Here is a 24014-nt window from a genome sequence, read left to right as displayed (position 1 = left end):
AACAGAAACTCTGAGAAAGTCAATCATCTACTCAAATTTTACCCTATTCTAAAAAGGTAAAATCTAGCAAATATTAAACTTTATAGAGTGAAAATATACCTAATTAGCAATATTTGGAAAACAGTTCCACCTTTTTTGAGAAGAATGTTGTATCATTTAATTATTTTTTTCTAACAGCCTATTCTTAATCTGAGATCTCATTGCAAGGTAATAATAGATGCTTAAAGCATCTTCAGATATAGCCTGCTATGCAAATAACAAGCTAGTTGTGACACCACTTTTGAAAAGTGTTACTACTTTCTAAGAAGAAATACATCTTTTTGCTTAATGTTTTCTACACTTGCTTTTGCTATTCTTAGGTTATTAATAATATTATTTATTGACCTTGAGTTTTCAATGTAAGAAGTAACTAACATATAAGGTATCTTGTGTGTGTGTGTGTATGTGTGTGTGTGAGTGTGACAGAGACAGAGAGACAGAGAGAGCTACAGATAGGGACAGACAGACAGGAAAGGAGATGAGAAGCATTAATTCTTCATTACGGTTCCTTAGTTGTTCATTGATTGCTTGCTCATATGTGCCTTGACCAGGGGGCTACTGCAGGGCAAGTGACCCCCCTGCTCATGCCTGTGACATTGGGCTTCAAGCCAGTGACTTTTGGGCTCAAGATAGCAACTATGTGATCATGTATATGATCCCACACTCAAGCCGGCAACCCCACACTCAAGCTGGTGAGCCTGCACTCAAGCCGGATAAGCCTGTGCCCAAGAGAGTGACCTTGGGGTTTGGAATCTAGGTCCTCTGCGTCCCAGTCCGACAATCTACACACTGCGCAACCACCTGGTCAGGCAGTATCTTTTAACACATAGACAAATATACAAGATAGATTTTTTAAAAGTTTTGGTAACAAGATCAAATTTAAATGACTACATTAAAGAATTAAAATAGTGCTCGTTTCGGCAGCACATATACTAAGAATTAAATAGTTGCTTTTTATATATACTTTTAACCAAAAGTTAAGTATATTAAACTTTTAAATAAGCCATTCTTTACTGATAAATTTGAAACTAACAAATGCCACACTAGAATTAAAGAAAAAATCTAATTATATGCATTTTTTTGACTATGTGTAGCTTTTTCATTTTGGAAAAGATTTAGTTCTCTTTAATTAAAAGAAAGAAGAGGAAAAAGTGATTCAGTATCACTAAATTTATGAGATAAATACATTTCTACAGGTTTTAATTTGTTTTATCAAAATTTACCTGCTCATGGACAGACTGAATTTTAAATTTCATATTACCTGTTAGTTAATAATAGAAGGCACAGAAGAAAACACAGAGGTATTACTTCTTATTAGCAAAGGGTCTGAAAGAAAATGATCTATAAATGGCAATTTGTACCCAAAGTAATTTTCTAAATAAAAGATGAATAAATAAAATTCTTCGTTCTGGCCATTTCCTCCAGCAAAACAGTGAACAAAACTTTAGATAGCATCATGTCTGTCAGGCCTTTACTAAACAAGGAACTAAAGTAAATACCCCGGTTAATGCAACAGTGCTAAGATATGTTCTAAAATGCTCTGCAGTGTATTTCAATTTGAGGAAACATTTTTGAATGCTCCTTTATAGGCTACTCTATGTTCTCTCTTCCATATGAAGGCAGAAGAGCCACAGCAAACCTATAATAAATTATTTTCAAAAAGTTCCACTGTTAGATCTTTATATTATTCCAGAAATGTTTCACATTCAATTAATAAAATCGACTACTCCCTTGAATGGCATATGCTTAGGGACTATGTTATAGAGTGACTGTCCTATAAATAATTGCTTATTTTGTTGAAGTGGCTCCCTCAGACAGTCCTAGAAATCTACATTGCAACAGAGTACCAAAAAGTCTATTCTTAATTTAACTAAGTTGACCTCTATTGAAAATACTATTGTACTTCATCACTGTTTTGTGGTATTATTTCACTCAATCCAACATATGTACCAAACAAAAATAAAAAATAAGCTTCATGAATACCAAATACATTAGGTCCTGGCCAGGTAACTCAGTTCATTAGTGTCATCCTCACATGCTGAGGTTGTGAGTTTGATCCCCAGTCAGGGCACGTACAATAATCAACCAATAAAGGCATAAACAACAAATCAATGTTTCTCTCATTCTCTCTGACTCTATCTCTCTCCCTTCCTCTCTCTAAAAAACAATAAATAAAATATTTTTGCCTTGGTCTATTTGACTCAGTGGTATAGCATCGGCCCAGCATGTGGATGTCCTGAGTTTGATTCCCAGCTAGGACACACAGGAGAAGCACCCATTTGCTTCTCCAACCCTCCTCCTCTCACTTCTCTCTCTCTCTCTCTCTCTCTCTCTTTTCTCTCCCTCTCTCTCTCTCTCTCCACTCCACTCCTGCAGCCATGGTTCAATTGGAACAAGTTGGTCCCAAGTACTGAGAATGGTTCTTTGGCTTCCACTTCAGGTGCTAAGAACTTCATTGCTGAGTAATGGAGCAACACTTCAGATGGGCAGAGCATCACCCCTAATGGGCTTGCCAGTTGGGGCGCATGGTTAGGGCACATGCGGGAGTCTGTCTCTGCCTCCCCTCCTCTCACTGAATAAAAATAAATAAATAAATAAATGAAAATAACAGGTTTTTTTTTTTTTAATTTAAAGCAAGCAGCTTGTATCAGGAATTATAATTGCATGTACTTTCTACAAATACAAGTTGCACATGTAGACTTTCCATTTGAGAATATACCTATGTAACTACAAAGGTTGCTCTTCAATTTACACTTATCTTGGTTGCTATAACTATGTTTAAAAACTATACAGATGATGTGGAGATCTGGGAGTGAGAAATAGAGAGACAATTATTAAGAGAAAATATAGGCTTACTACCAAGCAGGCCGTAGCTGGGAACTCAGGAGGTCAGTGCGTCCTCCCGACATGCCGAGGTTGCAAGTTCAGTCCCCATTCAAGGGACCAACCATGGCAGCATCAATAAGTGAAAAAAAAATCAATATTTCTTTATGTCTTTGTCTCTCTCCCTTCCTCTCTCTCTAAAAATATTAAAATAAAAGAATACCAAACAAAAAAGATGTCTTAGCAAATTGTGGTCTTCTGGTGAAATTTTTGTTTGGTATAATGGCTGTTCTGTTAAAAAGAAAAATGACTAAAATGTAATCTGTGTTTTGTTTACTGGATTATGAACTCCTGGACAATGTGTTTCACTCATCCTTGCATTACTAGAATCAAACCTGTTAATTAGTGGATTAGCATTAATGATTGATGAATGAATAACAATGAATGAATGAATGAATGAATGAACATGGCACGTTTTGAATTATTCTAGATTAATGTTTCTTGAATTCTATTCACTTCAAATTATTCTACAGGCCTCTTGAGATATAAATAAAAACATTACATATTCTTTTTAGATTCTGGATTTGGAAGGCTGTAGGAAGAAAATCAGTTGAAGTATCTAGACAGTAGGGAGGTTTGAAAGAATGCTAAGGAAAATAATTGAGTAAATCAGAATCCTTTAAAAATATTCTACTAATCCGAAGTGTTTTTAGTAAAGCCCTTTTCATACATATTTCTAGCTATAAAAAACATAAGCAGAAGAAGTAATAAAATTGCATTTCCCTGGGTCTGTGTTGAACCAAAAATCCAGGAGCATTTCATGTGTAACCTGTAACTCCTAGCTTGTAATTATCCATGCTTCATACAACATCACAATTTTACTATTGTCATCCCCAGATTAGAATTCCTCATTTATAGGTTAGCAGAAAAATATGGCTCAGCTACAAATGAGGTAAATATGTATTCAAATGTAGCATGTAAAAACAGCTGTAGTGCTAAAATATTTTGTTAAGCCTAATACAATAGGTGATGACACTTAACCTGACAGTGCTGAGTCACATAAATTTTTACATTAGGAGTATAAGAAACCACAGGAATTCATTTTTATGCTGTAGGATACTAGGGCTTAAAAGGCTAAAAGATTAATCCAAGGTTACAAAGTCAGCCGCAGAAATAAGGTGTCCTGATTCCTGCGGGGGAAGGAGGGGCAGATTTCCACTACATTGCACTGACTTGCCCACTGACTTTCCCATGTAAAATATGGAATGGTCAAATTAATTTGTAACAATGATTAATTCAACATACAACTTGTCTGTAGCCATCAATGCCTATGCCATTCACTGCTATTAATACTATTTTCTTATTTATAGGGTTTTTTGATATTAAAATTCAAACAAAAATGTTTTTAATTGATCCTCACAATGACTTTACCAGATAAATAAGTCAAGTACCACTTGCCTTATTTAGAAGCAAGGAAACTGAGGCACATATGACTGAGAAGCATTTATAATTTACCATAATTCAGTTAAAATTAATCAAATAAGAACCTAGGTCCAAGAGTTCTAAACCTTTATTTCTTTAAAAAAAAAATTTTAATTAACCCTACCATGTCTAATTCACAGCACTTAATCTCTTAAAACTTCAAATAATTTGGATATACTTTATCATCTATATAAAAATTAATACTTATAAATATTTAGATAATCAGCCAAGTGTTTGTTTATCACCTTGGGAATAATAACTTTCCAAAAATTATGTGACTCAAATAGAAATCTTTCAGTAAAATATAAGCAGATTGCAAAAATTAGAAACATATTGTTTATATATTTAGATGAAGCTTTCACCAATAACAGGCTACAGGTTACCTGTTAATAAGAATTCTACCATAAAAGTATCATTGGAAAGCTTTAAAAGTATGCTATCTCATACAAAACTACATAAAACATCATAGTTTCATAAGCTAAAATATTTTTCAGACACCCTCTGAAAGAAAAGCTAGGAGTTTAGAAATCAAAGCTCATACTTCACTTGGTATTTGTAACCAGCATTTGAGACCTGTTGCTTGTGCCTCATAGAGAAAAACTGCAGAGCTGGCATACATTTCTAAGAGGTTAATAGAAGTATTATGCCTCATTATTATCCTATGAAAATCTAGTATACGAACATTCAAAATATCTTCCAAGTCAAATTTTCATCAGTAGAGAAATACAGTACATATCATAAGCTGTATTACTTCAGGTAATGTGTAAGAAAGGCCTTTTACCAAAGAAAGTCTAATATATTACTTGTTTAAAAACAGAGAAAAACATATTCAATATAAGGAGCTAGCGTAACTAGCAGTGGTGGCTTCATTTCAAGAAAATAGGGTTTTTACCTGATAAATTTTGGGCATTTAGGATTTTATATGAAAAATACTTTCATAAAACATTTTACATATCCATAAGACATTTTATATTTCTCCTATATTAAATTTAATTATTTGACACAACCATATGCATATACTTATATGATAGTTCCTAAGTTAAATATTTTTATTTTATATAGTATAAGAATCCCAATTATAAATCCAGATCTTTCCTATTTCCAATACTTCAAATGAAAATTTAAGTTTCCCTTCAGTTATCATAAAGCAGGAATGGTTTCAGGACCATGGATAGAGGACTATTCTCTATGGGAGGGTGAAAAGTTAAAGGGTTTGTTTACAACAATAAAGGCAGGGCAGGCATAATGATTATACCCTTTTAGTACTCTAATTAGAAACAACTAATTTATTAGAATTAAGGAAAATAGAGAACTAAAGAAGGAAATGAATACGTTAATACTACAGACTAGCTCTGAATTGCCTGTGCAAGTGGTCATTTATTTGCTTTGTCTTTAAAAGTATGTGCTGGAACTAATTTTAAGATAACACAAATTCACATGTTCTTCCTTAAACTATAAGATACTTTTGTATTTAAAAGAGCAGTGGTTTAAAAAACAGCATATGCTAAGTCAGAAATACATGTACAGCACCTGCTCTGCCGTGACCAAACCATCTGTTTAATGCCACAACATATTTCAGGGTTCCACATTGAATATAAAAGATGTATTCATTTATACCTTATAGCTAAACAGCTCCTGTTCTCCCCTGGGGGGTGGGATGGGAAGGACAAATCACTTCCAGGGAAATTAAAGGTAGTGTGGCAGAAACATTTAGACATAATATACAGGGGGAAAGACCCCAAAATGATTGAGGGGGTTTAAATAGAGACAGGTAAACACCCATATCTATCCATTTGGATTAATGGAAGACTTCCAGATTTGTAAAACACCGGAGGGCGTCTCTCCACGCCATCCTAGAAAAAAAAAAAAGGTTCCAAAAGGCCAAAAATCACAACCTAAAATCACAGTTCCAAGAATGCAACCCTTGACTACCCCACTAGAAACTCTACAATGCATCATTTTTACTCTGCCTTTTAGAAAGGTTTATGATTTCTCTATCGCCACCCTATCAGGGAAACTAAAACGAACGGAGACGACATATATGTACGGCCGTGCTGCACATACGGGCTGGCACATATGTGCAAGGGAAGCTGAACATATATGCCCGAACATATACAGCATGCGGTGCGTGCCTGTGCGTGGAAGGCGGCTCCGCAGCGGCCGCGGGGACGCCTCCCTTGGGCAGCCCCTGCGCCCTTGACAGGACAGCGGCGATCTGTCTCCTCTCCTCGTCGCTCAGCCGGCTCAGGTCCGCCTCCATGCCGGCCGGGATCGCGGTGTGCGAGGGGCTCCCCGCGCCGCCAGCCCCTCCTCCGGCGGCCGCTGCCGCCAGCCCTTCGGGGAGCCCTTCCCCTTCCAAGCTCGCCTCATTGCCCATGGCTCCGGGAGACTCCGAGCCGCAGCGTCCTCCCCGCCGGGCAGCCGGCGTCCGCCCGGGGCGCGCAGGCGGCGGAGTCCTTGGGCTAGCGACCCGGCGCCGCCGCCCAGAACCACAGGTGGGGATCAGTCACCCTCGCAGGTGAGGCCCGCGGCCTCCATGTTGGACAGCGCCGGGCAACCTTGGCAGAAGACAACTCCCGAACGCCGGCCCGGCGCGTGCGAGCCGGGGACGAGCAGGTCTGAGCCCGGCCGCCCCGCGCCGCCCGCCCCTCCCGCCGCGCCCCGCCTCCGCGCACTGCGCATGCTCGCCTCGGAACAGGTGATGTCTGTGCCACGCCTATGCTGTCAGCGTCGCACAGCATCCTTCCTCACTCTCAACACTGATTTAAAGGAGCCCAGCAAGAATAGATTAAAAACCTGGACGCAACAGCCGTGGTTTTTCTCAGGCATATTGCAGGATACCTCAACCTGACTTTTGGCTGAATACATTTGTGGGAGGAGGGAGGTCGCAAGAGGACTGAAAGTGTTTGTTCCCAGCCTTGATTCATGGGATTTGTAGTTTCAACTATTTTTTTCTTTTTTAGGAGGGTTTTAAAAGATCCTAGAAATGGGTTCAGGGTAACAGGAAACACCTGATATCTTTGAGAAAGATTTCCCCATCGGGTTAAAACTGGCCCTTTTCATTTAGCTCTTTCCCAGAACAAATAAATTAAAATCTTACATACAGCATCAGTAAGCAGGTAAGGTTCTTCAATTCTTATTTCTGTTGTACCCTAAAGAAACTACATAAAAGTAAAGGATTAAGGGAACTTTTGGATAGACTACTGTAGTAAGATACAGATTGTAGAATATTAAAATGTTATAGTGAGACATTTTGAAAACATGAGCTCAGTGCATTGTTTTGTAAAAATGTAGGCAGAAGAACCCCAAAATGTCAATTAATTTGTATAGAGTCGCATAGCTGGTTACCAGTTGAGATATAACTAACCATGCTTTTGGATCTACTCCCCACCCACCCCTAACACACACCTATCTTGCTACTACATTTCTTAGAAGAGAATGATTTAGGTCAGCACTGGATCTGCAGCCCCAATTTTGCTACCTGCCTTTCCTAACAAAAGTGGACTTAAGGTACTAATTGTTGAGATTCAAGGAAATCAAAAGCTAATAACTGAAGATGAATAAATAATTAAAACAGAAATAAGTTGCTCAGAAAGTAAGTTTCCAAGGTTTTGCAATACTCCTCATAGTAGTTTGAGGTGCATTTCACTTATATCAATACCAAAAAGTGGCACAATTATAACAATGTGTGACTAATCATAGTGAATCAGCAAATGAAGCATTGTTACTGCTTGGGTTCCTACACAAATTTCGTATAAATTTTGATTCTCTCACAACTAACTGAGATGTGACTTCCAAAGTCAAAACTTCAAGGAGCCATTTAAATAAGAGAATGCTCTCACTCATACAAACAAATCAAGCTGAAGCAAGCAGACATTCTGATTCCCACATTTGGAGGAAAATATAGTATGGTCATAGCTCTTAGAAATTAGTTTGTCTCAAAAAAAATGAAGATAATTTGGTACACAGTTCTGAATCATCATTCTTTCTCTGACAAAACAAGTAAATGCTCTATGGCTCAGGCCACCCTGTTAATCAGTGACACTTTAGATGAAGGTGAGAAAGGAGAGAGTCATAAGCTGGCTATTTTCTCATAATATGCTCAAGGTTTGTGAGAAGAAAACATTTGATGCAATCACACCCACAAACCACTAGCTAAAAAATAATAAGGTAAATACACTTTCAAACGCTAGATTCAGAGTAACGATTAAATAAGAAAACATATTGTTAACCCCACATTCTCTTCCAATTGTAGATGGAAAGGAGCCTGTGAAGTACTAAAGAAGAAATAAGAAACGATCATCAATATGCAAAGTAATGTTGCTAGGCTAAACAAAAAGTAATCATTTGTAAGGTGGGTCTATTATAGCCAATTGTGCAAAATATGCATTCACCTTCTCTTTCCCGCCTCTCTCCCAGGAGCAAACATCATCAAAAAATGGGAAAATTGGGATACGTGATGAAAAGAATAAATAGGCTATGAAAACAAAATATATGTTGCTAACACTTGGAAACATTTTGGTGGTTGATTTTTAAAAGGATTTTGCCTTTGAGATCTTTATAACTGAGTTCTGATAACATTTCTTTTTTGAATCCTCCATTTGGGCTTAAAGTTTTTTGTGCTTGGGAGGTGTTTCCGATCTAAAGAGAAACATTGCATTCCTTTTGTATGGATTCTCAGAAATTTAAGGATACAAGGATGAGGTGTTAAATGTTGTACATAACTTTATCAAGTTCCTCCTTGCTTACCCAGAAAATATCATAATATGTTTCACTCTGCAGATTAATGGCACTGAATTCAAAATTTTTATTGTTTCCAATTTATCATATTGTTACTCTAATGATCATTTATTTGAATTTAGATTTGATTTAACAAGCTGATATTTTAGCTCCAATTCATTCAGCTTGATAGGTGAGTCATGAAAGGAATCAATTTCTTAAAACTTCCAGTGTTGTATACTGTTATGTTTTATTTTCTCTCTTTGTTTTTCCTTCTTTTGTTTTAAGTGAGAAGAGAGGAGATAGGGAGACAGTCTCTTGCATGCACTCTGACCAGGATCCACCCAACAACCCCCATCTAGGGCTGATGCTTGACCAACTGAACTATCCTCAGTGCCTGAGGCCAGTGTTCGAACCAGTTGAGCCACTGGCTGTGAGAAAGGAAGAGAGAGGAGAGGGAGAGGAAGAGGAAGAGAAGCAAGTGGTCGCTTCTCATGTGTGCCCTGACTGAGGATTGAACCCAGGACATCTGCATCTCAGGCCAACAGTCTATCCACTGAGCCAACTGGCCAAGCCCATTATTTTCTAAAATGATCTCTCAACTCCAGAAAACCAGATTTTTTCTTATTATTTCAATCTTGTCTCAGTTTCCCAGGTTGTTTCTATTTTAGTAAATTAAGAACCAATCAAAAGGTGATAGTTAGCAACTAAACATAGCTCCATAATGATTCCTTGGATTTAAAAGTCCACATATTTCAGTGTATGTGTGGACATTAATATTTGTTTTTGTAAATATACATATTATGACAGTTTTTATATAAGCACATATCTTTTGAATGTTCCCTCTGTAACAGAAGGTAAGAAAGGATTGTATTAATTTAATGGAGCAAGAACCTGCAGGAGCAAGAACCAACATCATTTTTTGTTAAGGCTGAGCTGCTTCTCAAATGCTATTCTCAGCCATTTTGTTAGTTTTACTTTAAATTGAGATTTGCAGCTAGAGTGGAGGAAATTCAAGTGATATTAGAGTTGATTATTCCTTCTCAATTGTGAGGGAAAAAGCATGAGAAATGCTGTAGAGAAAAGTTTGATAATTTTTTTTTTTTTTGACAGAGACAGAAAAAGAGTCAGAGAGAGGGACAGATAGGGACAGATAGATAGGAAGAGACAGAGATAAGAAGCATTCATTCTTCATTGCAGCTCCTTAGTTGGTCAGTGATTGCTTTCTCATATGTGCCTTGACCATGGGGGCTACAGCAGAACAAGTGACCCCTTGCTCAAGCCAGCTACCTCAGGGTTTCAAATCTGGATCCTCCACGTCCCAGTCTGACACTCCATCCACTGCGCCACTGCCTGGTCAGGCATAAATTTAATTTTGAATTCTGACATCTGGAACATCAGTTTCTGTCTTTTGATATTTATTCCAAGTAAATCTGTAATTTAAAAAAGTCACTTGTATTTAAAATACATTCCTATAGATACAGCATAAAATATTAAGAATAAAATTAGTTTTTATGTCACTTTACAAAATTACTTTTTAATTTGAAAATTACTAATAAGTCTTATAGTTGTATCTTAGATCAGTGGTCCCCAACCTTTTTTGGGCCACGGACCAGTTTAATATCAGAAAATATTTTCACAGACCAGCCTTTAGGGTGGGACGGATAAATGTATCATGTGACCGAGACAAGCATGAAGAGTGAGTCTTAGACGGATGTAACAGAGGGAATCTGGTCATTTTTTAAAAATAAAACATCGTTCAGACTTAAATATAAATAAAATGGAAATAATGTAAGTTATTTATTCTTTGTGGACCGGTACCAAATGGCCCACGGACTGGTACTGGTCCACAGCCCGGGGTTTGGGGACCACTGTCTTAGATGGTTCAGCACTATATAGCCATTCTATACATAGTATTTAGAATTCAGAACCTAGTCTTTGGAAAATGGGAATATGTTTACATGTCTTATTCATGATTTTTGGTTGACAACATCTGACTTTAAATCCTATCTCTGACATCTTAGACCAATTTGAGTAAGTCATTGACTTTTTAGAACTTGAGTTTCCTTAACTCTAAAAATGTAAATAATACATTGCCTCTCAGTACTCTTGTGATAATTATATGCGAAAAAGATGTGAAACACTTGTAAACTAGGAAACTTGCTTTCGCAACTGTGGTAGAGTCTTACAATACCGGTCCTCAGAGAGTCAGAGCTGCCTGTCTACTACTCTCTACAATGGGACCATCATACTTCCCATCAAGAGGTGGCTTTGTTTCCTCACCCCATAACTGGAACTGAACCCATGACATATTTTTACCAGAACAATGCGATGGCATGTAACTTCCCAGGCTGCCTTCCAACTTCGCCCTCTTACTTGTTTGGAGACTTTCACACTCTGAAGAAGCCCAGGAGGTGGGACTCCAGCCTCCAGCCATCTCAGCTGAAGCTTTGATGAGTCCCCTTAGAGCAACCTGCCCAGGTGAAGTTACCTGCAGGTTACAGCCACATCAGTGAAGCATATGAACCCAGCAGAAAAACTGAACAATAAGCCCAAAGAATCATGAGATGGAATAATAATAGTTATTACAATAACTATTTTAGGCCAATAAGTTGGACTGTTTTAGAAATTCCAGTTTTTATACATTATGGTTATGCATAATATTTCAAAATTCCCTTTTCATTCTTTTAATTCTAGTGACTGTTTTCCCAGTTACTATCCAGTTGGACTTGAGTTATTTGCTCAAAATTTTCAAATACCACTCTTCTCAACTATAAATGAGAACAAGCCCAATTATATTGAACACTTACACACTTGTTTCATGAAAGTCTCAAAAGAGAAAATATATAGGAGATGATTTTGAATTATGTAACACTAATTAAGAAGATATCTAAAAAGATGGAAAACTTATTCATGAGAATTAAGACCAATGTATTTATTGGAGAGACTGCTAAGAAAGGAGGATGACATTTTCACAGTCCTACTAAAGATGGTGGCTAGAACTATGGAAAACAGTATCAAGATTCCTCAAAAAGCCAGAAATAGATCTACCACACAACCCAGAAACTCCACCTGTGGGAATTTACCCTAAGAAAATGAAAACACTAATTTGAAATAATACATGCACTCCTATGTTCATGCAGCATTATTTACAATAGCCAAGATTTGGAAGCAAACTAGGTGTACATAGATAGATGAAGGGATAAAGATGTGTTGTATATATACACACTGAAATATTACTCAGCAATAAAAAAGAATGAAATCTTGCCATTTGTGACAGTGTGGATGGACGTAGAGGGTATTTAAATAAAATGTCACAAAGAGAAATACAAATACTATGTGATTTCACTTACATATGGAAGTTTTTTTTTTCCAGAAAGATAGACAGGAAGGCAGAGAGATGAAAAGCATCAACTGGTAGTTGTATCACTTTAGTTATCTACTTATTGCTTTTCATCATGCCTTGACTCGGGCTCAAGCCAAGCCAGTAACCCCTTGCTCAAGTCAGTGATCATTGGCTCAAGCCAGCAACCTTGGGCTTCAAGCCAGTAACTTTTGGATCACATTGATGAGCCTGTGCTCAAGCTGGTGAGCCTGCGCTCAAGCCAGGTGAGTCTGTGCTCAAGCCAGCGACCTTGGGGTTTTGAACCTGGGTCCTCAGTGTCCTAGGTCAATGCTCTATCGACTGCACCACCACTGGTCAAGCTACCTATGAAAATTTTTTTAAAATAATAAAACAAACAGGCCCTAAGCAGTTTTCTCAGTGGATAGAGTGTTAGCCCTGTGTACAGACATCCCAGGTTCAATTCTTGGTCAGGGCACACAAGAGAAGTGACCATCTGCTTCTCTCCCCTTCTCACTTCCCTTTCAATCTTTTCCTCCCATAGCCAATGACTTGGTTGGTCTGAGCATCAGCCTCACATGCTGAGGATAGCTTGGTTAATCTGAGGGTGGACTTCAGGTACTAAAAATAGCTTAGTTGGTCTGAGCATCAGCCCCAGATGGGAGTTGCTTGCTGGGTGTATCCCAGCCTGGGTGCATGCAGGAGTCTGTCTCATTATTTCCCCTCCTCTCACTTAAAACAAAACAAACAAGTAAAGCAAACAAAAGTAGACTCATTGAAACAAACTGGTGGTGCCAGAGGGGAGTGGGATGGAGGAATGAGTGAAAATCTGAAGGAGAATATAGTCAATAAAAGTGTGATAACTTTGCACAGTGACAGATAGTTACTAAATTAAGTCTGGTGAGCACATTTTTAGATATATAAATGTTTAATCACTATGTTGTACACCAGAAATTAATATATTGTATACAAACTATAATTTAATGATTTAAAAAATGGTTGAAAAAATATTTTGGGGATCTTATAAATTTAATATGATATGATACTATATATTACATAATACCAACTAATATTAGGAAAACTTGTTACTATTCACATTAACTTCTAAAGGTGTGAGGATCACAACAACTAGAAGATACTCAATTTTATCTAGCCTGATGATGGATTATGTCTGACGTTCATGGGTGCCAATGTAACAAGAGAAATCCCCAATTTGGGGTGCAGTGAAGAAGAAAACTGTTCAGTGCAAAACAGCTCAATTATGATCCAGCACAGCTGTGGAACACCATGGCTGCATGGCAGACTTAGGGCCTGGAGACCCTAGGGCCCGGCCCTTTTCTGGCTAGACAACTCTGCTCCTCACTGGTCTACTCTGCTCTATGCTGGTCTGTGTTATGCTGTGCTTGTCAGCTCTGCTCTTCTCTTGTCTGCTCCATTGCATGCTAGTCTGCTCTGGCCAGAACTGGTTGGCTTTGCTCTGATCCTGCAAGACAGTGGCAGTGTTTCAGCTCAGCTATGTAGATGCAGTCTTCAGTGTTCAGTGGAAAAGGAAAGTGCACTCACAGAGCCAGAGGGAAGCTAGCTTATATAGACAGAAGTTCCCAGCCCTGGTCCCTGATTGGGCCATACTAATGCAAATAAGGATTTGAAATCTTCCTAGTTTGATTGTTCCAAAAGGCACTGTCCTGATTGGTCAGAGCTGCATAGCTCTAATTGGATGGGAAAGCCTCAGTCAGATTGGTTGAAAATGGACTCCAGGAACTCCTTTATAAGGGCTGGCTCAAATGGCAGAAACACAGTGCAGGCAAAGAGTACAGTGCAGGCTTCTCTTTGAAGTGCAGTTTCCATGAGAGGCCCTTGTGTAAAAATGGCTTCTGGAAAAAAAATTGAGCCCATTTGGCCACCAGGAGCCCTTCTTAGTAGGTATCTTCTTTCTCAAGTTTCACAATAGCAATTCAGACATTTTGAGAAGAGAAACTAGGGCTTATCTGATTTGCTTTTCAGAATAAAGAGAAAGCAATTTGAATTGATTGAGTGTCATGGATTAGAAGACAAAACTCTAAGGGAAGGAGGGCTCCTGAATGCCACTTACTTGGTGGAAAGAAGAAATAAAAATGTTCTCACTGCCACCTCTTGTGGTAATGTGGCCTAGGAACCTTTACAGGACTGGCAAACCTTCAATGAGGCTTTAGGGTAGTCTCTCTGGATGGTGGAATGTAAAGCCCAGCTTTGTCTCTCTCATGGAAGTTCCAGGAAAGTCCTCATTACTAAGCTATTTGTATATGGATTCTTTGAGAGGGGACAGGAGTAAGGGTTGCCACAGAAAGAGATGCAGAGCTTTATATCCAAGTTGATATATATTAAAAATACAGACAGTATAGATACCATGTTTATACACAGGTGCTGAGAGACAAAGGGTATCTAACACCTGTGCTTCAGTCATTATTATCAATGTGCTGAAGTACGAGGTTTATTTTGGTTTTCAGAGAACCCTATAATTTTCTCATTTGCTAATTCCAAACTGATGGACAAATCTTTAGAAAGATTTTCTCTTGTCTTTATGTAAGAAGAAAAAAAATAGAACCTGACCAAATGATGGCACAGCAGATAGAGCATTGGCCTGGGACACTGAGGACCCAGGTTCGAAACCCCAAAGTCACTGGCTTGAGCATGCAGTCACTGGCTTGAGCATGGGATAAAGCAACCCCATGGTCATTGGCTGGATCCCAAAGGTCACTGGCTTGAAGCCCAAGGTCACTGACTTGAGCAAGGGGTCACTGGCTTGGCTGGAGCCCCCAGTCAAGGCACATATGAGAAAGCAATCAATGAACAACTAAGGTGCTGCAACTATGAGTTGATGCTTCTCATCTCTTTCCTCTCCTATCTGTCTATCCCTCTCTCTCAAATACCCACTTAAGAAAAAAAAAGAATAGATAAATTTTAATAGGCATATATAAAGTACAATACGAAAAATTTACAAATTACTCTTACAATAATGATTTAAAACCCTGAGAGGACATTACAATTAACTATAGATGTTTTAAAAAAGATCAATAGTTGTGCCTCATTTTAGACAAATTAAATTAGAATCCTGACGGTAGGGGTGGCATTTATTTTTCAAAGCTCCCTGGATAATCATAACATACAGTGAGGGTTGAGAACTACTGCTTTGAAAGAGTAGTGAATTTTAATGTCGAAAATACAAGACTAAAGATAAGAAAGGCACTTGGGAATCAGTGTAGACTTTTGTTTGAAACTGCAATTAAAGGGTTGAGCAATGTGGTTGCCATTATTAGAAATGATTTCTGAAGAGAAAGATAAAAAATACAGATTTAGTCTATTCTGCATTTGGAATATACTATACAATTCTGGTCATAACATTTTGCAAAATGTGTAATAGAGCTACAGAGGCACAGCAAATCAAAGAAGAGATATCAATCACTTCAATTTAGAATATTGAAGAAGGAAATCTAGGAAGATTAGAGCCTTTTACTGAAGAATATTAATTCAACATGTTAATCCAAATCTGGGAAACTCCATCTAAGGGGCTTTTTGGATACAATGAAAGGATATGCTTAAGAAAAAAAACGAACAAGATATAGTGCATTCGTGGATTTGGTTACATCCCATATTGGGATGAAGGATGCTAACTCTTTTACTCCATTTTGGGCAAGTAGCTTGAAAACAGTTGACAACTTCTCTTGAAGTTATGTGTAGCCTCACGAGCCAGCTCCCTCGGATGAAAAAGTACTGTTTCTAGGCCTAGCCCGTTGAAACTCTGGTGTGTACACCTCTATGGTTGACAGGGATAGAGATAGGCAGATAGAGGTTCCATGGATTAAAGATGGCAGAACCATTAGGTGCATTTTCTGGATGACCATGTGTGGAATTCTGCCTTCCCCTTCTAAGACCACCTTCTCTGTATACTTTTGTAAATGAGGGGAAATATCTATTATGTTTGAGCCGTAGTGCATTTTCATTTTTTAATCATTTTGTTAAAGTAGTAAGTGTTATCATAACTAATACAAGATAGCAAGAGGTGTTTCTGTACAGGAGAAACTAATGTTAATGGAACACAACCCCTCCTTATCCATTCCACATGAGTGATCCTACTGCTGTATTTTTTTTTTCTGAAATTGCATGACAGGCAAGTATGCTTCCTTCACTGACTCCAAAAATTTCAAGCTCACCTATTTTCCAGTTTCTGTTTTTCCTTAATCTGGCAAGACTTTACCCTTGACTCTGTATCCACTCATTCATTTCTCAAGACCTAGTTCAAGACCTGTTTACCATGAAAAGATACTTTCCTATTCTGAAGACATGAATTATTCTGGGTTATTATCTGAGAATCTTATTATTCATTTGACATTTATTTATGTATGGTCTTACTTTTTTATTAAGTGTTTCAGGACTGAGTTCTTAGAATGATTCAACAATGCTTGTATTTCTCTTGCTACCCTATCAGTATCTAGTTCACCCAGTGAATGCTCAAACCAACAGACATTAAATGCATTAGCAGTAAGTCTTCAAATGAAAAATGTGAATAATGCAAAAAACACATTAGATTATTTTGTAGAGAACACCTATACAAGGGACATAAGGGAATGATTTTATTGAAATTAAGGAATATTCTTTTATAATAACAGAAATTTAACCTGAAAATATTATATTTACTATATTTTACCATGGCATTGTTAAATATTTTATCTATTTTCATGTCAATTAATCCTCCTGACAGTTTTGTCATGTAACTACTACTTTGTCCACTTTATAAATGAAAAAGAGAGATTCAAGACAGTTACTTAAATTTTTTAAGGTCACTTAGCTAGTAAATAACACAAGAGAATTCAAACTTAGCTCACCTAAATCTTCTTTTCATGGATTGATTTTTTTTTTTTTTTGCATTTTTCTGAAGCTGGAAACGGGGAGGCAGTCAGACAGACTCCCACATGCGCCCAACTGGGAATCATCTGGCATGCCCACCAGGGGGCAATGCTCTGCCCCTATGGGGCATCCCTCTGTTGCAATGAGAGAGAGACAGAGAGGAAGGAGAGGGGGAGGGGTGGAGAAGCAGATGGGCGCTTCTCCTGTGTGCCCTGGCTGGGAATCAAACCCGGGACTCCTGCATGCCAGACCAATGCTCTACCACTGAGCCAACCAGCCAGGGCTCATGGATTGATTTTTAAAGAGATATCAATTTGTTGTTCCACATATTTATGCACTCATTGGTTTTTTCTTGTAGGTGCCGTGCCAAGGATAAACCCACAATGTTGGCTTATTGGGACAATGCTCTAATCGACTGAGCTATCCAGCCAGGGTTCAGCCTGAATCTTATACCTACTGCTCGGGTAGGACAGTCTCAACATACACATTTCGAGTTTATTACGCTCACTCCCATAAAAATTTAAAACAATTGAGACATGAGTGGCTTGGCTTACACCTTTAGCATCATACTAGTTTGGTTGTGCCCAGTGGAAGAATACATAATAATAATGCAGCATATGAGTGAGGGGGTAGGCATTCCCCAGTACGTTTAACTACGCCATTTTAAACTGTTAAAAGTCCAAGTGTTCCGTTAGTTCTAGGGTGTGTTTTGACTTACATCAAAATTTGGGTTACGTCACTGTAGTAGAAATGGAACCATGTTGTAAACCAAGGAACCCTGTATGAAAATACCATCAATTTCTAATTTGAAAACACAGTTCCTGCCTTACCAGGCGGCGGCGCAGTGGATAGAACATTGGACTGGGATGCGGAGGACCCAGGTTTGAGATCCCAAGGTCACCACCTTGAGTGCAGGCTCATCTGGTTTGAGACAAAGCTCACCAGCTTGGACCCAAGGTCTCTGGCTCGAGCAAGAGGTTACTTGGTCTGCTGAAGGCCCGCGGTCAAGGCACATATGAGAAAGTAATCAATGAACAACTAAGGTGTCGCAACGTGCAATGAAAAACTAATGATTGATGCTTCTCATCTCTCTGTTCCTGTCTGTCTGTTCCTGTCTATCCCTCTCTCTGACTCTCTCTCTGTCTCTGTAAAAAAAAAAAAAAAAATCTTAAAAAAAAAAAATGGAAACACAGTTCCTATTAAAGTGTGCAGACTCATATGTGGCATGTCTGTGGCCACTTTCAGAAATGTGACAATACTTTAAGGAAAGTGGAAGTGTATAAACATTTTTTAGTAAGCTGACCAAAAAATATAAAGATAATTAGGAAGTGGCATGTAGTACTTCAATTATCTAAAAAATATTCCATGTTGTCAAAGAAGAAAAATAAGGATATTGGAAAATATAATAAAAATTATTTTTATTCTGACTTTATTGGATAGTTTCATTTTAAAATTATCATAATCAACTTGTCATGTTTTATTTGCATTTAGGACCTGATGTCTTTGCCTCAAATCATAAAACAAAAATTGTGTTGTTCACCATTTTATGAGCCCTTTAGGGAATGTTTAATTTTATTCCAAACAAGATCTAGATTTTTCAGGTTAATTATTGATGAGTAAATGAAGATGGAAAAGATTTTATATAATTCTGCCTGAAGCTTCCCATGTCTTCCCCCATTTGACTTACTACTCATATAAAATGATTAGTGTCTGCTGTTGGCAGATGGTCCATAACTAGTCTATAATAATGCTACTTCATGTTTTCTAATGGCTTTCACTGCAGGGATCTCAAACTTTTGGAAACAGACAGTCATACAATACTGCAATAACCATTACAGGTCTGCTGTACAAGTGGTTAAACTGCAAAAGTGAATTAATGAGCCAGTCTCCAGCAGAACTCACGCGTCATTTACACGTGCCACTAGAGAAGTTGGGGTTTTCACGCATCTTATTCTTATCATCTATCTCATGAGACCATAGGTATACCAATCACAGATTCAAAATCTGAGCTCTTCAAAGAACAAAAGTAACTGTATCGATCTAATAAAAGACATTCAAAGATAGATAATCATGATCTTTTATTGACTTCTTTGCAATTTTTGGCAAGAAGCGATGGCTATTTTTAATCATAAATAGTAAGATTCAGACAGAAACTGTTAGGTTTTTTTGTAAAGAGAACAATATACATAGTTCCTTTCTAGTCAACCTATAGGTTTTACTCTATTCTCAAAGCATTCTGAGGAAAGGGGAACCTTCTGGCACCAGAAGCAATGTTATACCTTGCAACTCACCAGTTGCTTTAGATACCCGTCTTAGAATCATCTCTCTCACCTGCCTGCCTGCCTGCTGCCTGCCTGCCTTACCAGCTATTGATGATCTCCGGGCTTTGCTAAGTGGGACGGGTTTCCTTCATTCAGCAACTAGTTTGAACACCTGCTATGTGCTGATGCTAAAAATATAGTAGCATACAAAAAAGACCCAGTTCCTGTTCTTAAAGAGTGTATAGTGTAGTGAGAGAGACAGATACCTTCTCAACTAATTACAGATTTCTTCTTTCCAAAAATAGCAAGCTAGCTTATTTGAATAGCCACCTTGTTAAAAAAAAAAGCGTAAGAAGTTGGTCAAAATATATTTAAAAGTATATTAAGGACCTACCCAGGTAGCTAAGTTAGTTAGAGCATTATCCAATGTAACCAGGTAAAATGATCCACTGGTTCTGCTGCCTGCCATGACACAAAAAGCCAAGATTTGTGACCACAAACCTCTGTTTCAGGGGAGCTGGTAAAACGTAGTTCAAGATTGAAATAACTCATGAAAAGAATGAGAGAAGAGTGAAATTATACACACACTGAACAGTAAGAGGAGTCCAACTGATCCTTGAGCTAGAAGTTTTAACAACTATCTACCATCGTCTGGGCAAAGTATGATTCTTGACCTTCCACATCAGCACTGTTAAGAATTTATGGAAAAAGATACTCTCCAGCCTGATCCCAGTATCTAAATATTAACAAAATTGTTAGATAGGACAAGAGTCTAAAGGTCTGAGTGGTCCTTACTGAAGGCTATGCTTGTTGAATGGTAAAATGTAGCACAGTATTTTGCAGATGCAGCTGTAAACAGGATGACCTTGACAGGAACTCACCTGATAAATGTAGCTAACTCCAAAAATAAGTCAACAAGTAATTAACCAAATAGTGTATATGAGCAATGTCTAAGCCTTCTCTTGGGGAGACAACTTTGCAGATGAATCCATTTCCTTTACTTGCTGCAAATAAATAAAACTCCTTTGAGACAGCCACTTCTTGTTTGTGAGTAGAACACCCAAGTGGTGAATTCCTAGAGTTTAGTAACAAAACCATAGGTTATTTGTATGGTCATTAAAGCTTGAAATAATGAATAATAATAGTGAAGACTGAGCAGAATCAGTGAAAATGAGAAGGCTGTAATTTCTAACTTAAGCATTGGGAAAGATGGTGTTTCAATAGGCTTTCAAGTCCCATGGCATACACAAAGTCAATCAGGGAAATAAAATAGTATTATACGATTTCTTTTTAAAATTTTTTCCAGTTGATGCTTTGGCTCATAGGATATGGGTATTTAGAAAGTGGAGGTGCAATTGGAATTCTTTTTTTATTCTTTTTTTTTTTCTTTTCCATTTTTCTGAAGCTGGAAACAGGGAGAGACAGTCAGACAGACTCCCGCATGCGCCCGACCGGGATCCACCCGGCACGCCCACCAGGGGCGACGCTCTGCCCACCAGGGGGCGATGCTCTGCCCATCCTGGGTGTCGCCATGTTGCAACCAGAGCCACTCTAGCGCCTGGGGCAGAGGCCACAGAGCCATCCCCAGCGCCCGGGCCATCTTTGCTCCAATGGAGCCTTGGCTGCGGGAGGGGAAGAGAGAGACAGAGAGGAAAGCGCGGCGGAGGGATGGAGAAGCAAATGGGCGCTTCTCCTGTGTGCCCTGGCCGGGAATCGAACCTGGGTCCTCTGCACGCTAGGCCGACGCTCTACCGCTGAGCCAACCGGCCAGGGTGCAATTGGAATTCAATATCTTGAGTCTGGCACCAGAAATTGCTCTGCTGAGCATATTATCAGGTAGTCTTTTTCAGATGGAGTGAGCAAGGATTAATATAAATAAAGAATTCAGAGCTCCAGGAGACTGTTGCAGTAGGTCAGTCCATACTCCAAGGTAACCAGGTGAGTCCTAAAAGCCATGATAAAAAATGTGAACGTGATAGAAGAGATGTGGCAGGACTTGGTATAATGCACTACTCAGGCTCTGAAGAGCTGCAGTATATAGGACTGTGTGACTCATAGATAAGGCTTTTGACAAGAAGTCCAACCAAACTGGGCACTGCATTCTGAAGAGAAACTTGGGTAGTTCTGTGACACATAAAGCCAACTACTTTATTTGTTTCTATCTAAGCCAAGTGGCCATTCACCTGTTCAAATCTGGCTAAAAACATGGACTATATCATACACATAGTGATCCTTCAAAAAATAAGGACTAAAACCTAAATTCCAAATACCAGACACTGAAATCTTTAGCCTTGTTAATGGAACATCTTGATCTTTGGAATTTTATTGTGCTGTCTTGTAAAGGACTTTCTTTATACTACTTTGTTGTGGTTCTTTTAAAAATAGCAAAACAAAAACAAAGCAAAAATTTAACTATGTTTTAAAAATTAGAAATATTTATACCACCTTGATACAGTGTGTTACATTAAGCATAAAGACATGCTATTAATACCTTTCACAACTTTTTTTACCCTTATTTCTTTGACAAAACTGTACTAGAATTTGTTCATAAAACATCACATGTAAAGCCAATATTTAAAAAAATAAAATTAAAAAAATGGGTAGTGAACAAATTCTTGAGTTAAACAAAGGCAGATAGACCCATCTAGAGAATAGGATTGACTCTATGGAAAGCTTTAGGAATTCTTATGTGGATGTTGACCAGAATAAAATGGCTATCCCATGTCTATTTCCTCTTCCAGGAGCTTATAAGATGACAAGCCAAGTACTGGAAGACTATGGCCCACAGATGGTTTGTCCTCCTCACACAATTTTTATGTGCTTTTTTTTTTTTAATTGAAAGCTCTCCCATTTAAAAATTTAGATTTCTTGCTTCATTGGAAAAATTAAAACTGACAGCACTGAGCCTATTCTTACCTGGCAACAATCAACTACAATGGGAGAACAACTTTAGACCTGCTCCCACCTAACCTCTTGGTGTATTTTCCTTACCTACCATCTGTAAACATTTCACATTGGACCAGTCTAAAGTCTCCATTTTTCACTTAGACAGGCCATAATATTTCTAATTATTTGAGATAACTAGGGCTCATGAAATTTCTAATTGATTGTAGACCTGTCAACTTAACTACATTTTAAAAAGATACAGAACATGTTCAATATTTTACAGACTTCACCCACATTTTCTTCTTTGCCTCTCCACTGATTTTTACTGTTGATCTTCCTTTGAGTATATTGGATTGTATGCCTGAATTCTAAGTAGTGACAGGCTGAACTTTCTCTGTACCTGCATGTGTCAGAGTTTCAATTAATGATCATGTGTGATGTCAATATAAATGGGAAAAAAATTTTCCTCCTAATTTAGTGTCTGGAGATTTTCTGTACTGAATCTCTTCCTTTAGCTGGAAATACATTTTCTCCCAAAATAATTTCTAATAAATGTCATACACAAACTTGCTTTCCATGTAACTATTCATATTTCTAAAAATCTGCTTGAGGTCAAGAATTAACACTGATGTATTTTAAAAATTTTTTATTTATTGATTTTTGGAGACAGAGGAAGGGAGAGAAAAAGAGAGAGAGAGAGAAACAATTTGTTGTTCCAATTATTCATGCAGTCATTGGTTGATTCTTGTATGTGCCCTGACTGGAGATGAAACCAGTGGTGGGATTCAGCGGGTTCACACCAGTTCGTCAGAACTGATACCTAATTTTGTGTTGAGTTTGGCGAACTGGTTGTTAAAATAGCACTTGTACTCAGGATCCTCTCTAAGGTGGGTGGTTGGGCAGCCATCCAATGTGAAAATCACAAATTTACATTCCTTACTATTTTTTAATGTTCATCTGTGCAACAGTGTATTCTAAGCACCTGTAGTAATGTTCATTCTGTCCAGAGGTAAAAAAAAATTTGACAGAACTTTGCTTGTAATATTTATTTATTCATTTTATAAACTCATAATATCTTTGATGAAATACTACATTTTAATTCCCCCGAATTTGTTACTTCAGTACACAAACATATAATGTAAAGAGAAAAAGTACCAAACAACCAGGGGGTGACAAATTGTTTCAGTTTTGTGTTATGCCCCAAATTCCCCTGAAATATTATGAGTGCACTGGTGTTCCCCGAATGGTGAAACCAATAGGAAGCTAGGACACAATGACCCAATAGACATATTGATTTCAAGGGTTCTCTTATCGCTCCTTTCAGAAGTTGTGGAAGAGTGCTCTCAACATTCTCGTGACAAACGTTTGTTGTACACATGTTTGATAATATTTAATCTGCATAGCCTATGTCATTTATTAATTCAGCCTAGAAATATTTTAGTATCGATAAAATGAAGAAAATGTATGTTGCATTATTTTTTCATTAATATCTTTAAACTCTGTCTTATAACAATCTAGTTTTTTGTACTTCTTTTCTTGTTAAATGCCTGAAATAATAAACTACCTTTTGGTATATA

At 37.9% G+C, this 24014-nt stretch overlaps 1 protein-coding gene and 1 pseudogene across 1 annotated transcript in view; one reads left to right on the top strand and one right to left on the bottom strand.

The window, feature by feature from the left end:
* Positions 1 to 6906, bottom strand: part of PCLO (piccolo presynaptic cytomatrix protein) — a 479118-nt gene extending 472212 nt beyond the window's left edge. The window contains exon 1 of the mRNA XM_066239334.1: positions 6477 to 6906. Coding sequence (XP_066095431.1) covers positions 6477 to 6721 — 245 coding nt within the window. The 5' untranslated portion in view covers positions 6722 to 6906. The remainder of the gene's footprint in view (positions 1 to 6476) is intronic.
* Positions 6907 to 8357: 1451 nt separating this feature from the next.
* On the top strand, positions 8358 to 21752 carry LOC136310717 (dynein light chain 2, cytoplasmic-like; annotated as a pseudogene).
* Positions 21753 to 24014: the final 2262 nt, after the last annotated feature.

The sequence above is a fragment of the Saccopteryx bilineata genome, chromosome 7 (assembly GCF_036850765.1).
Source record: "Saccopteryx bilineata isolate mSacBil1 chromosome 7, mSacBil1_pri_phased_curated, whole genome shotgun sequence".
Classification (NCBI taxonomy): Eukaryota; Metazoa; Chordata; class Mammalia; order Chiroptera; family Emballonuridae; genus Saccopteryx; species Saccopteryx bilineata.
Note: the sequence above shows the minus strand (reverse complement) of the source record. Positions and strands in the feature narration are given on the sequence as shown.